Source organism: Mobula hypostoma, chromosome 8 (genome assembly GCF_963921235.1).
Source record: "Mobula hypostoma chromosome 8, sMobHyp1.1, whole genome shotgun sequence".
NCBI lineage: Eukaryota > Metazoa > Chordata > Chondrichthyes > Myliobatiformes > Myliobatidae > Mobula > Mobula hypostoma.
The window spans coordinates 113,996,491-114,014,359 of record NC_086104.1 but is presented as its reverse complement, the minus strand read 5'-3'; the positions used below and the strand labels follow the sequence as shown (position 1 = coordinate 114,014,359).

General features: G+C 42.3%; 1 protein-coding gene across 3 annotated transcripts in view; it reads left to right on the top strand.

Annotated features, from left to right (window-relative positions):
• The window catches only part of ttc13 (tetratricopeptide repeat domain 13), a 115,133-nt gene that overhangs the window by 75,149 nt on the left and 22,115 nt on the right, over positions 1–17,869 (top strand). For all 3 annotated transcript variants that reach the window (XR_010019003.1, XM_063056627.1, XM_063056628.1), the window contains exons 14-16: positions 1,982–2,114; positions 10,566–10,658; positions 15,597–15,680. Coding sequence is in view for 2 of the 3 variants with exons in the window: in XM_063056627.1 (XP_062912697.1) it covers positions 1,982–2,114; positions 10,566–10,658; positions 15,597–15,680 (310 nt within the window). In the remaining variant the exon portion in view is untranslated. The remainder of the gene's footprint in view (positions 1–1,981; positions 2,115–10,565; positions 10,659–15,596; positions 15,681–17,869) is intronic.

Genomic DNA, 17,869 nt, shown 5'->3' with positions numbered 1-17,869 from the left:
CCTTGATTCTGCTTTTGTTAATGAAGGGATGCTTGTAAAATTACAATGTCAGGTTTGCTACTTTAAGATGATCTCATCACAATGTGTTAGGGTTTGGAATTCTACTCTTTTTCAAAAGATCCTTAGATTTCTGGTTCATCCAGATATTTAGAATTTTCAGACTTCAGTACCTCTAACTGAAATGGCCAACCACCTGATGTTTCTTCTGTCTCTGGATATGTTGGTTAAAAAGATAGTGATTGATATAGGTGCGTGTACATGTATCAGGATCATGAATCAGCTACGTCCATTAGTAGCTGGCTAGTTCAGGTTTCACAAAGAATATCTGCAGTTTTCTCATCTTTCTTTTCTTGGCATCACAGTGACACTGTTTGTGATTGAAACCTCTGCAGGTGTGGATCCATGTCTCACAACAGTTCATTGCAATCTGACCTTCCATTAGCACAAGTATAGTTTACCTTTCAGTAAATATTCAAAATCGACACATTTTGACTTTGCCTTCAATGCCTATTATTGTTGATTTATGTATTTTCTTCTATTGTTTCTTACTTTTAAAAGTAAAGCTAATTCTTGTTTCTCTTTATGCTACTAGAGCTTGCCATTGCATTTATTTTCTTACCAGGGCCTGGCCATTGCTTTTACAAGCTTTATTGCTGTGGAATCACTGATGACCCTTTGTAACTAGTGATCACATTGATTCCTTGAGGCACTACACTAATTATACCATTCTGTGTGATTTCCTATTTGCATTCTGAATGTAAAGTCTAAGCAGAAATAGTGTATTTGCTTGGCTGTTGACAAAACACCAATGAAAAGGTAACTAAAAATGTTCCAATAATTGCATAGAATCCTTGTTTGGGCTTAATCTGTCCCCAAGATGGCTGCACATTTTGCTATTTGACTATTCCACAACTCTCCTAGCCAGGCTCTGTTCTTCTACTCTCCTTCTATTAAGCTCATTTTAAATTCTGCTCTTCATATCCCTCATGATCAGTGAAGCCCTGATGGCCAGCTGAGAAATATTCCAATTTAAAAATATCCCATCCTTGTTCCTCTTTTAAAATCTTCCTCTGGTCTTGCCTCTCTTTAACTCTGTAACCAGCTGTATAAACCCCATGATATTTTTGTTCTTCCTATTGCGGACTCGCCTCCACCCTCCTCAAATAAAAACACTTTGACTCTCCACTCCCCAAGACAATACTTGCTTGACCTCAAGGACGGTGTCTCATTTTCATCTTAATAGCTCCCAGTGTCAAGTCATGACTGATAATATTCCTGTGAAGAGCCTTGGAACAAATTAGCAGCATAAATCTGTGATTTCTTTTCTGCTGATCTCAAGCTTGTTTTGTATTCATGGAGTAGAAACGAAAATGGAGTAGTATGAATTAACATTCTGACTGAGTCATGTTAGTAACAATCTATGCTGGGCAACTTAGTGTGGGAGCCAACTCTTGCATTGAATGCCCGGCAGAACAGAAATGGCTATTGCTTTTGCTTCACTGATGATGTCACAGCTCAACTGAGAAGCTCCAGCGATTATGTTTGGCATCAAGCACTTCTGTTAATACTTATCTGGATATCTGTTCGAAATCCATACAGATAATAAGCCTCTGCTGGGCTTAATTAGCTCACACACATACTGTAAGTTGCCCAGTGTGTACAGTTACTAACATGACTCAGTAAAAACGTTTTATCGTACTACTCCCTTGTCACTGTTGCTCCGCACGTACATAATAAAGCTGAGTTGCTGTTTTATGCCTTGGATAGAGAAAATGTTGTGGAAAATTTACAATGTTTTACTCTGATGGGCTCTGAAGATCCTCCTTAGGGAGTTGTCAGTGTTAGTTTTTCAGATGTTATCTGTGCAGTGCAGAAAGATCCAGAGGAAAGGCAAAAAAAAAACCATCAGAAAATGTTTTTTAAATATTTGTTGTAGAATATTTGTTTAAATCAGTTGTATCTTTTTGTTATATGTTTGCAGCTATGGGACTTGCAACATTAGAAATTATGCAAGTTGTACAGCGAACATGGGCAAATTCAAAAATCCGTGTTGGTGGCAAAACCAGATTGATGCAATGGAAGGACATGTTTGATATCGCTGTGAAATGGAGAAGGTAATGGCGTAATGAGTTTGGTGGGTATCACAACAAAGATGGGGATAGTAATCATCTATATATGTTTATATATACCACACATTGCTCTGCGACGACACCGGTGCCAAGCTGTATGGGTCCAAGTGCCCTTCCCTTGGACAACATCGGTGACGTGGAGAGGGAAGACTTGCAACTGCTAGTCTTCCATAAATCTTGCCCAGGCTTGCGCTCTGGAAACCTTCCAAGGCGCAAATCCATGGTCTCATGAGACTAATGGATGCCTATATGTATATAAAAGACATACATATATAGTTGTATTACTGTAATTCACATTATTTTTTCTGTTTGTATGTATTGTATTGTACTGCTGCTACAAAGGCAACAAATTCCAACCCGCAGTTCAACCCAGAGAAGTGTGAAGTGGTATACTTTGGAAGGACAAACTCCAAGGCAGAGTACAAAGTAAATGGCAGGATACTTGATAGTGTGGAGGCGCAGAGGGATCTAGGGGTAGATGTCCACAGATCCCTGAAAGTTACCTCATAATCATAGTCATACTTTATTAATCCCAGGGGAAATTGGTTTTTGTTACAGTTGCTCCATAAATAATAACTAGTAATAGAACCATAAATAGTTAAATAGTAATATGTAAATTATGCCAGTAAATTATGAAATAAGTCCAGGACTATTGGCTCAGGATGTCTGACCCTCCAAGGGAGAAGTTGTAAAGTTTGATGGCCATAGGCAGGAATGACTTCCTATGACGCTCAGTGCTGCATCTAGGTGGAATGAATCTCTGGCTGAATGTACTCCTGTGCCCACATTATGTAGTGGGTGGAAGACATTGACCAAGGTGGCATGCAACTTAGTCAGCATCCTCTTTTCAGACACCACTGTGAGAGAGTCCAGTTCCATCCCCACAACATCACTGGCCTTACGAATGAGTTTGTTGATTCTGTTGGTGTCTGCCACCCTCAGCCTGCTGCCCCAGCACAACAGCAAACATGATAGCACTGGCCACCACAGACTCGTAGAACATCCTCAGCATCGTCCGGCAGATGTTAAAGGACCTCAGTCTCCTCAGGAAATAGAGACGGCTCTGACCCTTCTTGTAGACAGCCTCAGTGTTCTTTGACCAGTCCAGTTTATTGTCAATTCGTATCCCAGGGTATTTGTAATCCTCCACCATGTCCACACTGACCCCCAGGGGTGATCTGTACCTTAGCTCTCCTCAGGTCTACCACCAGCTCCTTAGTCTTCTTCACATTAAGCTGCAGATAATTCTGCTCACACCATGTAACAAAGTTTCCTACCGTAGCCCTGTACTCAGCCTCATCTCCCTTGCTGATGCATCCAACTATGGCAGAGTCAGCCGAAAATTTCTGAAGATGACAAGACTCTGTGTAGTAGTTGAAGTTGGAGGTGTAAATGGTGAAGAGAAAGGGAGACAAGACAGTCCCCTGTGGAGCCCCAGTGCTGCTGATCACTCTGTCGGACACACAGTGTTGCAAGCACACGTACTGTGGTCTGCCAGTCAGGTAATCAAGAATCCAAGATACCAGGGAAGCATCCACCTGCATCCCTGTCAGCTTCTCCCCCAGCAGAGCAGGGTGGAAGGTGTTGAACGCACTGGAGAAGTCAAAACAAATAACCCTCACAGTGCTCGCTGGCTTGTCCAGGTGGGCGGAGACACGGTTCAGCAGGACGATGATAGCATCCTCAACTCCTAGTCGGGGCTGGTAGGCGAACTGGAGGGGGTCCAAGTGTGGCCTGACCATAGGCCGGAGCAGCTCCAGAACAAGTCTCTCCAGGGTCTTCATGATGTGGGAGGTCAATGCCACCGGTCTGTAGTCATTGAGGCCGCTGGGGCGCGGCGTCTTTGGCACAGAGACGAGGCAGGACGTCTTCCACAATACAGGAACCCTCCGGAGCCTCAGGCTCAGGTTGAATACATGGCAGGTAGATAGTGTAGTTAAGAAAGCTTATGGGGTGTTAGCTTTCATAAGTCGAGGGATACAGTTTAAGAGTCGCGATGTAATGATGCAGCTCTATAAAACTCTGGTTAGGCCACAATTGGAGACTGTGTCCATTTCTGGTCGCCTCACTATAGGAAGGATGTGGAAGCATTGGAAAGGGTACAGAGGAGATTTACCAGGAAGCTGCCTGGTTTAGAGAGTATGCATTATGATCAGAGATTAAGGGAACTAGGGCTTTACTCTTTGGCGAGGAGGAGGATGAGAGGAGACATGATAGAGGTGTACAAGATAATAAGAGGAATAGATAGAGTGGATAGCCAGCGCCTCTTCCCCAGGGCACCACTGCTCAATACAAGAGGACATGGCTTTAAGGTAAGGGGTGGGAAGTTCAAGGGGGATAGTAGAGGAAGGTTTTTTTTACTCAGAGAGTGGTTGGTGCATGGAATGCACTGCCTGAGTCAGTGGTGGAGGCAGATACACTAGTGAAATTTAAGAGACTACTAGACAGGTATATGGAGGAATTTAAGGTTGGGGGTTATATGGGAGGCAGGGTTTGAGGGTCAGCACAACATTGTGGGCCGAAGGGCCTGTAATGTGCTGGACTATTCTATGTTTTACGTTCTATAGACCTAAGACCATAAAGCATAGGAGTGGAATGAGGCCATTCAGCTCATTAAGACTGCTTGTCATTCCATCTAGGCTGATTTGTTATGCTTCTCACAGAAATAGTACATTCACTAGAATAATTCCAATGCTCTACACACAGGCAAACATAATGGGCCGAAGTAAGAATAATTCCAGGAGTGCAAGTGTTAACATGTGAGGGGCATTTGATGGTTGAGGGCCTATACATGCTGAAGTTTAGAAGAATGAAGAGGTATCTCATTGAAACCTATCAAATATTGAGATAATAAATCGACCATTTCAACCCATTCTCCTGTCTTCCCCCTGTAACCTTTGACCACCCCTAATAATCAAGAACCTATCGACCTCTATTTTAGATATACCCATTGACTTGACCTCCACAGACATCTGTGGCAATGAATTCCACAGATTCGCCACCCACTGGCTCTTCATCTCTGTTCCAAAGGGATGTCCTTCTACTCTGAGGTTATGCCCTCTGGTCCTAGACCCCCCCACTATAGGAAACATCCTCTCCACGTTCATTCTTTCTGCCTTTCAATATTTGAAAGGCCTAAAGAATGACATTCACTGTTAACAGAAATCAGAACACAGCAGAGACTAAATAATTATAGTTGTGAAGAGTGCTGAGAGGTACCAAGTGATGAATAGAAAAGCAGAATGTTTTTAGCAAAACCAATCCACTTTACTAGTTGCCTGCTCTTATTGAAGAAATCTGAAGTTTGTACTGCTTTTGTACCCTGGGATCAATAAAGTATGACTTTTGTTTGGAACTGTGTCTGATGTAAGAGTGCAATATTTTTCACTCGAGTGAAGGTATGAGAATGTGAACTATTTGTCAAGCAATCAGAATCTGCTTATTAAAATAATGATGAAAATAATGGGTCTGAAAGTTGATACTTGAAGAATGATTTCATCAGCATGCACAGAGGCGAGGACACTTCCTGGTTTCTATTTTCCATAATGTTGGCAGAAGTGACAAGTGATGTTCCTTTGTTCATGGACAGGTGTTCAGAGGAGAGGATGAGGAGGGTTGGTTGGGATGTTAGAAGGGAAATAATTTCATTTACTATTGAATGGTCAGCTGGGGGTGATATACTGTGTCCGGTGCTTCCGATGTGGCCTTCTATATATTGGCGAGACCGGACGCAGACTGGGAGATCGTTTCGCTGAAAAATGCCATCCCCTTCTCGCAATTCCTCCATCTCTGCCGCATCTGCTCTCAGGATGAGGCTTTTCATTCCAGGACGAGGGAGATGTCCTCCTTTTTTAAAGAAAGGGGCTTCCCTTCCTCCACCATCAACTCTGCTCTCAAACGCATCTCCCCCATTTCACGCACATCTGCTCTCACTCCATCCTTCCACCACCCCACGAGGAATAGGGTTCCCCTGGTCCTCACCTACCACCCCACCAGCCTCCAGGTCCAACATATTATTCTCCGTAACTTCCACCACCTCCAACGGGATCCCACCACTAAGCACATCTTTCCCTCCCCCCCCGCCCCCCCCCGGCTTTCCGCAGAGATCGTTCCCTACGCGACTCCCTTGTCCATTCGTCCCCCCATCCCTCTCCACTGATCTCCATCCTGGCACTTATCCTTGTAAGCTGAACAAGTGCTACACATGCCCTTACACTTCCTCCCTTACCATCATTCAGGGCCCCAGACAGTCCTTCCAGGTGAGGCGACACTTCACCTGTGAGTCAGCTGGGGTGATATACTGCATCCGGTGCTCCCAATGTGGCCTTCTATATATTGGCGAGACCCGACGCAGACTGGGAGACCGCTTTGCTGAACACCTAGGCTCTGTCCGCCAGAGAAAGCAGGATCTCCTAGTGGCCACACATTTTAATTCCACATCCCATTCCCATTCTGACATGTCTATCGACGGCCTCCTCTACTGTAAAGATGAAGCCACACTCAGGTTGGAGGAACAACACCTTATATTCCGTCTGGGTAGCCTCCAACCTGATGGCATGAACATTGACTTCTCTAACTTCCGCTAATACCCCACCTCCCCCTCGTACCTCATCCGTTATTTATTTTTATACACACATTCTTTCTCTCACTCTCCTTTTTCTCCCTCTGTCCCTCTGACTATACCCCTTGCCCATCCTCTGGGTTCCCCCCACCCCTTGTCTTTCTCCCCGGACCTCCTGTCCCATGATCCTCTCATATCCCCTTTGCCAATCACCTGTCCAGCTCTTGGCTCCATCCCTCCCCCTCCTGTCTTCTCCTATCATTTTGGATCTCCCCCTCCCCATCCCACTTTCAAATCTCTTACTAGCTCTTCCTTCAGTTAGTCCTGACGAAGGATCTCGGCCTGAAACGTCGACTGTACCTCTTCTTAAAGATGCTGTCTGGCCTGCTGTGTTCACCAGCAACTTTGATGTGTGTTGCTTGAAATTCCAGCATCTGCAGAATTCCTGTTATCTGCAGATTTCCTCGTGTTTGTGCTGTTAATTGGTAACTGATTTATTATTGTCACATTTATAGTGTACATACATACACATATACAGTATACATACAGTGAAAAGCTTTATTTAACATGCCACTCAGACAGAAGTACAGAAGGAAATCAGAGTGCAGAGTATAAAGTCACAGGTACAGAGAAAATATAGTGCAGATAGACAATAAGGTGAAAGTCCATGATTGAGCAGACTAAGAGATCGGAAGTTTATCCTTATCATACAAGATGTCAGATCAGTAGTTTGCTAACACTGGGATAGAATTTGGATGTTGGGTTCTGATGAAGGGTCTCAGCCCAAAACATTGACTGTTCTTTTCCAGAGTTGCTGCCTGATCTGCTGAGTTCCTCCCAGAACATTTTTGTGTGGGACATTGGGTCAGGATTGATGTTAGGACCGCCGTGGAACAAGAGCCTCCAAATCAGTTATCTTGCCTTAAAGCATGGAATCAACAAAATCAGAGTTGAATGTGTGGCTTAGAGATTGGTGTGGAAGAAAACTGCTCCAATTCATTGTGTATTGGCGCTGGAACTGGGGCAGCTGTTCTATAGGCAGTTCACTTGAATCAAAGCAAGAGACCAAGTGAATAAAATAATTGGGACTAGATGAGGTGTTATGTTAAACAGTAGGGAGAAGGCAGAAGGATTCAGATGAGAGATTTGGAAAGTTAGAGAAGAAGGATAGAGGATGGTGCAGGTAATGAAATGAGTAATAAAGTCCCTTCCGAGTAAACTCTGGTTGAGGCGTGCAGGTATAAGATCAACATTGTTGCTAGGAGAATACAGCATTCATAACAAGACACAGGAAATAATTGTGCAAATAGAAGTACAGTAAAACTGAGTTATTCTGTTGCCAGATCACCAGATTTTCCAATTAATTAATACCAAATAGGATAGTTTCCTCCTATCAATACCAAATATTCCATTTGCTATTGAGTGACACTTGCTGTGTAGGAATGTGGATACTGGATGAGGATTGATGTCAATACCATCATAGAACAACAGTCTCCAAATCAATTATCTTGTCTGGAACAAAACATGGATTCAATGAGACGAGAGTTGAATATATGGCCCAGCGAATAGTCTGGAAGAACTTTTATATGTTATTTGTTAGTTTAATTTATCTATAAATTAACTCAGCTAGTTTAAATGGTCCAGGAAATAAACAAGCACGGTAGACCCGGACTTCAGCTACCAACCTGCCCACATTCTTTGCACTTGGTGTTCCAGACCTTAATCCTAGCTCTGTCTAAACATGTGACCCACAGTCCAGACCCCAGCCCTGGCCACTCTTGAGACCTGTCGGTCTGGCTGTTACACCTTGCTTGCACTCTGGATTTCCAGTGCTTATTTGGGATCAATGAATCAACTGGAAACATTGTTGTAAATTGAATTGACTTTATTTCTTACATCCCTCCCATACATGAGGAGTAAAAATCTTTACGTTACATCTCCATCTAAATGTGCAATGTGCAATCATAGTAATTTATAATAATTTATAATAAATAGAACAGTCAATGTAACATACACTCAATGTAAAATACACTCAAATCTGCATGAGCTAATCAGTCTGATGGCCTGGTGGAAGAAGCTGTCCCGGAGCCTGTTGGTCCTGGCTTTTATGCTGCGTTGCTGTTTCCCGGATGGTAGCAGCTGGAATAGACCATGGTTGGGGTGACTGTGGTCCCCAATGATCCTTTGGGCCCTTTTTACACACCTGTCTTTGTAAATGTCCTGAATAGTGGGAAGTTCACAACTACAGATGTGCTGGGCTGTCTGCACCACTCTCTGCAGAGTCCTGCGATTAAGGGAGGTACAGTTCCCATACCAGGCAGTGATGCAGCCAGTCAGGATGCTCTCAATTGTGCCCCTGTTAAGTGACTGGGATGAGAATTAAAAGACCCAGGGATACCCTCTTTCAGAAGGCAAATACCAAAAGCCAAAATGGAAGATGTGGTAGAGGGGTTTTGTGTCACGTATCACTCCAAGTTAATATGCATTTGCGACAATAATTAGGAACACGAATGATCCATTGTCCTTCAATGCTAGGGGATTTAAATACAAAAGTCATTCTGAAACTATATAGAATAATGTTGTGATCATATATCTGATCTCACATAAATACACAAAGGTCTTTGGGGCTTGATGGGACTGATGCAAGCATATTATTTTCCTGGCCAAGAATCAGATTATTGCCTCAAAATAATGGGTTAGCCATTAAGAATAAAGGTAAGAAAAATTTTCACCTAGAAGGTCAATGAATCTTTGAAATCACCCCAAGACAGCTGTGGAGGCTCAGTCGCAGACCATATTTCAGGCATGGGTGGATTAATAAACATGTTTATTAAGATAATATAAGGTTGGTGCATGAAAATTTGGCTAAGGTAAAAGATTAGGCATATTTTATGGATAACAAGACAGGCACAATGTGTCAATTGACCTACTCATGCTCTGTTTGTGTTTTTTGTACAACATTATTTGGCACACGATGCTGCTTTCAGGAAAGAATGAAGAAAAATGTATGATGGCAATGTAGTTTCCAGCTTCAGTCTGTGTGTAGTGTTGTTCTAAGTAAGTTTATTTTCAAACTAAGAATATGTTGCCAGATACTACTTTGAGATTCATTTTCTTGCAGGCATTTACAGGAAAAAGTGTGCAGATAATCTGAGAATATGAGTTGTAAAGAGTTCTTGAAAAATGACTTTTCACTTTTCAAGATCATAGATCGTCTGTAGACCGTAGAATCGGTTCAGAGTAGTGTGAGTGGAATTATCAATGCCGGTTCAGGAGCCAAATGGTTGTGGAGTAATAACTATTCCTCAACCAAGTGGTGTGGGGCTTGTGGCTTCTATACTTCTTGTCTAATGGCAGTAGTGAGAAGATGGCATGGCCTGGATGGAGGGCTTTTATGTTTTTTTTCATTGATTTGTTAATGTTTTGCTGTTGTCTCGCCTCCATTCCCAATTACCAGCCTAACTGCATAATTTGTTGATGTTACAAGAAGTCCTTCAGTCTGTCCTTGAACCAACCTTTAGCTGTGCAACATTTTGTTTACTTTATAAACCAAGTCTCTTTCTGTTGAATAGAAACATAGAAAACTTACAGACATACAGAATACAGGCCCACAATGCTGTGCCAAAAATGTACTTACTTTAGAAATTACGTAGGGTTACCCATAGCCCTCTATTTTTCTAAGCTCCATATACCTATCCAGGAGTCTCTTAAAAGACCCTATCGTATCCGCCTCCACCACCGTCACTGGCAGCCCATTTCACGCATTCACCACTCTCTGCGTGGGTCAGGGTGGAGCATTGTTTAACAGGTGGTTATGGTGAGCTTGGGTATGCTGTCATAAATTAATTTGCCTTTTCTGTGCCTTTTGACTCTAGGATTGCTGATCCAGATCAGCCAGTACTGTGGTTGGACCAGATGCCACCTCAAAGCCTCAGCCGTGGCTTCAATAATCATATAAATCTCATAAGGTACATCTTCATTCTGCTAAAAAGAACTGAATGGAAGGCATTTTGGCCAAAGGGAACTTTGTTCTTCTCCACATTGTGACGTGGGAGCCTTTTTATGCTCTGCCTACTGGATTGGTTGTATCACTGTTTAATGTCATACGTGAAAGATGGCACCTCCAGTGTCTTCAGATATTTCATCAAGCTCATGACTTGTGCCTTCAACTCTTGGGAAGTCAAGAGTTGAATCACTTTGCCACAGAAAACCAAGTCTCTAGCCTGTTCTTTTGTAGTCATGGTATTTTTGTGGCTGGTTCATTTGAGTTTCTCATCAATGGCAGCTCCAAGGATGTTGATGGTGGAGGAGGGGATGATGGTAACACAACTGAATGTTAAAGATGCATAGTTAGATCCTTTCTTGGATATAGTCATTCCCTGGCATGTTGAATGTGCAAGCATCACTTGTTACTTGCCACATGCCAGCTTTTGTCTGAATGCTGCCTTCGTGATGCTGAACGCAGGCATGGGTGTTTCATTTGTGTTTGAGCATGGAGCAGTGCAGCACAGATAAAAAGGCTCTTCAGCCCATAATGTTTGTGCCAAATGTGATGCCAAATTAATCTGCATGTAATCTATATTCCTGCATTCCCTGCATAGCCAGGGAACAAAATTGCTGCTGTTTGCCTTGGAGGCAGCCAAAGCTGCAGCTCTTGGTATCGACTAATGCAGAATTTTCTGAGTGACGTTGAGCCAAATGCTCTCCCCATGCCCCGACTGTGCGGCGAGACTCAAGGAACTTGCTCCCTTTTGGACACATATTTCTTATTTTCTGATTGTAATTGATTTTTTTTAATTCTACCAGTCTGAAAATGACTGCTCCTTGTTTAGTTGCATCACTGGTGGATAAATCCTATATCAGACTATTAAATCCTTGGGTGTCAACATCTTGCAATGAGTATACAATACTGTGCAAAAGTCCTAGGCACTGATATCTAGCTGGGGTGCCAAAATCCTTTGCACAATACGGTATTTGTCAAAGTGGAGCACTGTAAGTGAATAGGGAGCATTGAATTTTTACTCTGTGCAGTTGGTAAGTCTTCATCACATGTATCTGTGACCATGAAATGAGCTCAAAATGCTCATTTACAAAACAGCCATTGAAGTTGGGTCAGCTTTATTTACTATATACACTCAGTTGTCATTTCATTAGGTACCTCCTGTACCTAATAAAGTGGCCACTGAGTACAAGTTCATGTTCTTCTGGTGCTGTAGCTCTTCCACTTCAAGATTCAACATGTTGTGCATTCAGTGATGTTCTTCTGCACCCCACTGTTGTCACGTGTAGTTATTTGAGATACTGTCACCTTCCTGTCAACTTGAACCAGTCTGGATATTCTCCTTTGACCTCTGTCATTAACTAGGCAATTTTGCTCACAGAGTGCTGCTTGGTTGATGTTTTTATTTACCACACCATTCTCTGTAAACTCTAAAGACTATTGTGTGTAAAAATCCCAGGAGATCAGCAGTTTCTGCGATATTCAAGCCATCCCATCTGACACCAACAAACATTTCACAGTTAAAAGTCACTTGGATCATATTTCTTCCTTATTTTTATGTTTGGTGTGAACAACAACTGAACCTCTTGACCATGTCTGCATGTTTTTATGCATTGAGTTGCTGCCATATGATTGGCTGATTAGATCTTTGGGTGTACAGCTGTGCCTAATAAAGTGGCCACTGTGTGTACATTTATTTGTAATAGGAATTTGTTATGGTGTGTTGGTCAGGGTTCAACATAAACAAAAAACAACATTCAATGAGTAAAGTTCAAAGTAAATTTACTATTGTCTATTTATGTCGCCACATACAACCCTGAGATTCATTTATTTGCAGTTATACTCAATAAATCCATGAGCAATAACCACAACAGAATAGATGAAAGACTGCACCAGTGTGCAAAAGACAAAATAAACTATGCAAATGCAAAAAGAAAGAAATAGTAATAAATAAATTAGCAATAAATATCAAGATCAAGGGATGAAGAGTCCTTGAAAGTGAGTCCATTGGTTGTGGTTTCAATATTCTATAGGTTTCAATGAGGTCCTCATCCTTCTAAAATCCAGCAACCCCAGAGCCATCAAACAGAAACCATGCTGACTTTGTACTATTGTCCTGTGTCACCAAGTACTCCATAACCTTATCCTTAATAATTGACTACAACATCTTCCCAACCACTGAGGTCAGGCTGCCTGGTCTATAATTTCCTTTCTGTTGTCTTCCTCCTTTCTTAAAGAATGGAGTGACATTTGCAATTTTCTAGTCCTCTGGTACCATGCCAGAGTCCAATACTTTTTGAAAGATTATTACTAATGCCTCTACAATCTCTACAGGGTGCAGTTCATCTGGCTTGGGTGACTTGTGTATCCTGAAGTCTTTCACCTTTTAGAGCACCTTCTCCCATGTAATAGTAACTGGACTCACTTCTCTTCCCTCACACCCTTCAACACCTAGTGTCTTCCACAGTGAGGACTGATGCAGGTTTTCATCCCCATGCCAAATTGTTTTAAATTCTCCCCAACAGCTCTAGCAAGCCTGCCCATAATGATAGTTGTCTCCCTCGAGTTCAAGGTGCAACACATGCTTTTTATGCATGTCATACCTTTATCAGAAGAAATCCCAATGTTCCAGAAATCTGAAACCCTGCTTCCTGCACCAGATCCTCGGCCACTCATTCATCTGTACTGTCATCCTATTCCTGTTCTGATTAGCACGTGGTACTGGCAGTAATCTAGAGATTACTACCTTGGAGATCCTGCTCTTCAGTCTCTTCCCTAACTCCCTATTCTCACTGCACAGGACCTCTTCCCCTTTTCTCCCTATGTCATTGGTCCCAATGTACACCATCTCCTCTGGCTGCTCACCTTCCCTCTTAAGAATATTTTGCAGCTGCTCTGGGACATCTTTGACCTTAGTACCTGGGAGGTAACACACCGTCCTGTCGTCTGATTTGTAGCCACAGATTCTCCTGTCCATCCCCCTATCACTAGCGAACTTCTTGACAGGCCACTGGCCTGTTAGTTGCTGCTGTGCCCAGATAGGTCAACCCCCACCACCCCCTCCCCCCCCCCCAGCAGTATCCAAATGGGCATGCTTGTTACTGAGGAGAATGACCACAGGGCCTGCTTCCCTTACTTCTGGTGGTCACCCATCTACTGTCTGAAGCCTGTACTCTAGGTGGAACAACCTCAGTAAAAGTCATCTATGAGGTTATCAGCATCCCAGATGGTCCTGAGTACATCCAATTCCTTGACCTGTCATTCAAGAGCTGAAGTTGAGTGCACTTCCTGTAGGTATGGTCATAAAGAGCACCATTAATGAGCAGTCCCTCATCTTATGGGAGGAGCATTCCACAGCCGTAACTACCATCCTTCCTACACTTGTAATACCTTTGGCTTTAATTTCTTAAGTTCTACAGTCCACTAAATGACTCTCTAAGACTCTGCCTTAGTGTATGCTGGGTTCTTGCCAAACCCCGACTAATCCAACACTGACACGAGGAAATCTGCAGATGCTGGAATTTCAAGCAACACACAAAAAAGTTGCTGGTGAATGCAGCAGGCCAGGCAGCATCTCTAGGAAGAGGTACAGTCGATGTTTCGGGCCGAGACCTTTTGTCAGGACTAACAGAAAGAAGAGCTAGTAAGAGATTTGAAAGTGGGAGGGGGAGGGGAGATCCAAAATGATAGGAGAAGACAGGAGGGGGAGGGATGGAGCCAAGAGCTGGACAGGTGATTGGCAAAAGGGATATGAGAGGATCATGGGACAGGAGGCCTAGGGAGAAAGAAAAGGGGGAGGGGGGGAAAGCCCAGAGGATGGGCAAGGGTTTAGTCAGAGGGACAGAGGGAGAAAAAGCAGAGAGAGAAAAAGAATATGTGTATATAAATAAATAACAGATGGGGTATGGGGGGGAGGTGGGGCATTAGCGGAAGTTTGAGAAGTCAATGTTCATGCCATCAGGTTGGAGGTTACCCAGACGGAATATAAGATGTTGCTCTTCCAACCTGAGTGTGGCTTCATCTTTACAGTAGAGGGGGCCGTGGATAGACATATCAGAATGGGAATGGGACGTGGAATTAAAATGTGTGGCCACACTCAGGTTGGAGGAACAACACCTTATATTCCGACTGGATAGCCTCCAACCTGTTGGCATGATCATTGACTTATTAAACTTACGCCTATGCCCCACCTCCCCCTCGTACCCCATCTGTTATTTATTTATATACACATATTCTTTTTCTCTCTCTGCTTGTTCTACCTCTGTCCCTCTCACTATACCCCTTGCCCATCCTCTGGTCTTCCCCCCTCCCCCTTTTCTTTCTCCGTAGGCCTCCTGTCCCATGATCCTCTCATATCCCTTTTGCCAATCACCTGTCCAGCTCTTGGCTCCATCCCTCCCCCTCCTGTCTTCTCCTATCATTTTGGATCTCCCCTCCCCCTCCCACTTTCAAATCTCTTACTAGCTCTTCTTTCAGTTAGTCCTGACGAAGGGTCTTGGCCCAAAACATCGACTGTACCTCTTCCTAGAGATGCTGCCTGGCGTAATCCAAAACTGACCCGTTCCAACAATGGCTGTTCTGCCTGCACCTCCTTTCTTTTTATTGGCTGAAATGAGACTCACTCCCGACAAGCCTTATAGATTTTTAAATGGTTCCCACCCTGCAAGGTGTTGCTTTCTTACTTGCTGCTTCGAACAATGACTTACTTTTGATGAGATTTGCTGTTTTTAAATGGTTCCCATCCTCCAAGATGTTGCTCTCTCACTTTGCTGCTTTAAACAGTGATTCACTCCTGATGAGGTTTTGTTTTTAAATGGCTCCTATTCAAATTACGTGAAGCTTATTTGCTTCGAAATTGTCTGGTGCAGTCTGTATATCAACAATAATATTTTTCTTCTTCCTTTAGGGGTCAAATCATTAACATGCGATACCTGGCATATTTTGACAAAATACTGAATTTCATAAAAGATAGGATACTTGTTTATCACAGGTAATTTACTTTCTTTTTAATCTTGCTGAGTCAAAAATAGCAGTGGCTATTAAACTTCATGTAATCCAATTTTATCAAATGGCTCATCCAGGAAATCCAAAAATGTTATGTTCTCCAATTGCAGAACCAGTATTTATTTAAAAAAGGGGAAATGACAGTCTGTATTTTAGCATTTCATGACCATGCGAGCTTGAAAGCACTGATTTAAAGAGCTATGCCTCAACCTTTCTTGGATGTTTTGTATAATTTGATAAAATGGTTTCAGCACCACCATTTTCCACTGTATTCCCCATTACTTGGTTATAAATACTTGAAGCAGCATGATAGCATTGTGGTTAGTGTAACACTTTCAATTGCCAGCCACCTGGGTTCAATTCTTGCCGCTGTCTGTAGGGCGGTCCTGGATATGACTCTAAACTGCAACCCGTGATGAGGCTCTGACTGGGGACTTTCAGAGCTTTGGGGAAAGTGGTCTTACCCCTTAGTCATTCATTGCTCCCAGGGCCACTCTGACCCGGTACAGTGGCACCTGTGAGCGTTCCTGCTCAAGATACAAGTGAAGGCCAACAGCAGATCCGGCGGGTTCAGTAACTGAACTTATGACGGAGAAGGCGGATGAGCTGCGACCTCAAATGACAACAGCTATAGTATAGGCAGATAAACATTTGGGAAGAGAAATGGCGATTTCTTCAGTTCACCCAACGGAAGGCAACAGCAAACTACCGTTGTTAGATACTAGTTTTCCATTTGCTAAGAAAACCATAGTCAAACTGACAAAATTATCGCACAACAATTGCATCAAGAGGACCTTCAAGACAATTCTGAAGATGCTTCGCTCTGTAGGGTTGATTCTGGGCACCAGGGGATCCCCGATTTACAATTGAAGTAAGGAATAGATTTCAAAGTCTAGAAATAAAATCTGTTGAAGATGATAGCAATCATGTAAAAATGAAGTTTAACTGTCTGAAGGATACCTTGGTAGAATCAGCAGAGTCAGTGATTCCTAAAAAAGAAAAAGCACAAAGAATAAATGGATCACAGATGAAGCCAAAAATCTGATGGAAGAAAGGAGACTGAAGGAAGCAAATCCTATGGAATATAAGTCCTTAGATAAAAAAGTAAAAAGCTTATGTCAAAAAGCTAAAGAAAATGGTTAATCCAGGAATGTAAGCAACTAGAAAGAATTCCTATAACTGATCCAAAAAGGGTACATCAACAAATCAAGAATATCACTGGTAAAAAGCTCCTCTGTTCTTCAGGTGGATGTTTGAAAGCAAAGGATGGTACCATTAGCATGGAAAAAGATGAGATTATGAACAGATGGACTGAGTATATTCAGGAATTGTTTGAAGACAATTGAGGCGAAAAACCAGAAATTAAGAAGAACATTGAAGGTCCAAGTATTTTAAAATCTGAAGTTCATAATGCAATAAATAAGATGAAGAAAGAAAAGGTGGCAGGTCCTGATGAATTAGTAATAGAACAAATTATCGCCCTTGAAGATTATGGAATTGAAAAACTTTCTGATTTATTCAATGACATTTATGAGACTGGAATAATACCAGAAGAGATGAAAAAATCAATATTTATCACTCTCCTTAAGAAACCTGGAACAATAGAATGTGAATTACATAGGACCATAAGTTTAATGAGTCATATCACTAAGATGCTTCTAAGAATTTTGACGACGAGCTGAATGTAAGATACAAGCTGAAATAGGTAAAGAACAATGTGGTTTTGTGAAAGGCAAAGGTACAAGAAATGCGATGTTGATGTGAAGGATACTATCAGAACGAGCTGTTCAAGTACAAAAAGATTTGTTTGTTTTATCGACTACACAAAAGCATTTGATAAAGTGAAGCAAAATAAGTTATTCGAAATATTACATGAGACTCTAGATCTAGATTGGAAAGACCTCCGCCTAATCAGAAATCTATACAGCAAACAAACTGCCGCTGTTAGAATAGATGGAGAAATGAGTCAGTTTACGAAAATCAAGAGAGGCGTTAGACAAGGGTGTGTTTTCTCCCCTGATTTGTTTAATGTGTACAGTGAAACAATACTACAAAAAATAAAAGACATCTTGGGAATCAAAGTTGGCGGTGAAAACGTCAATAATTTCAGATATGCGGATGACACTTAATTGCAAGTACAGAGGAAGAACTACAAAACTTAATTGATATAGTTGT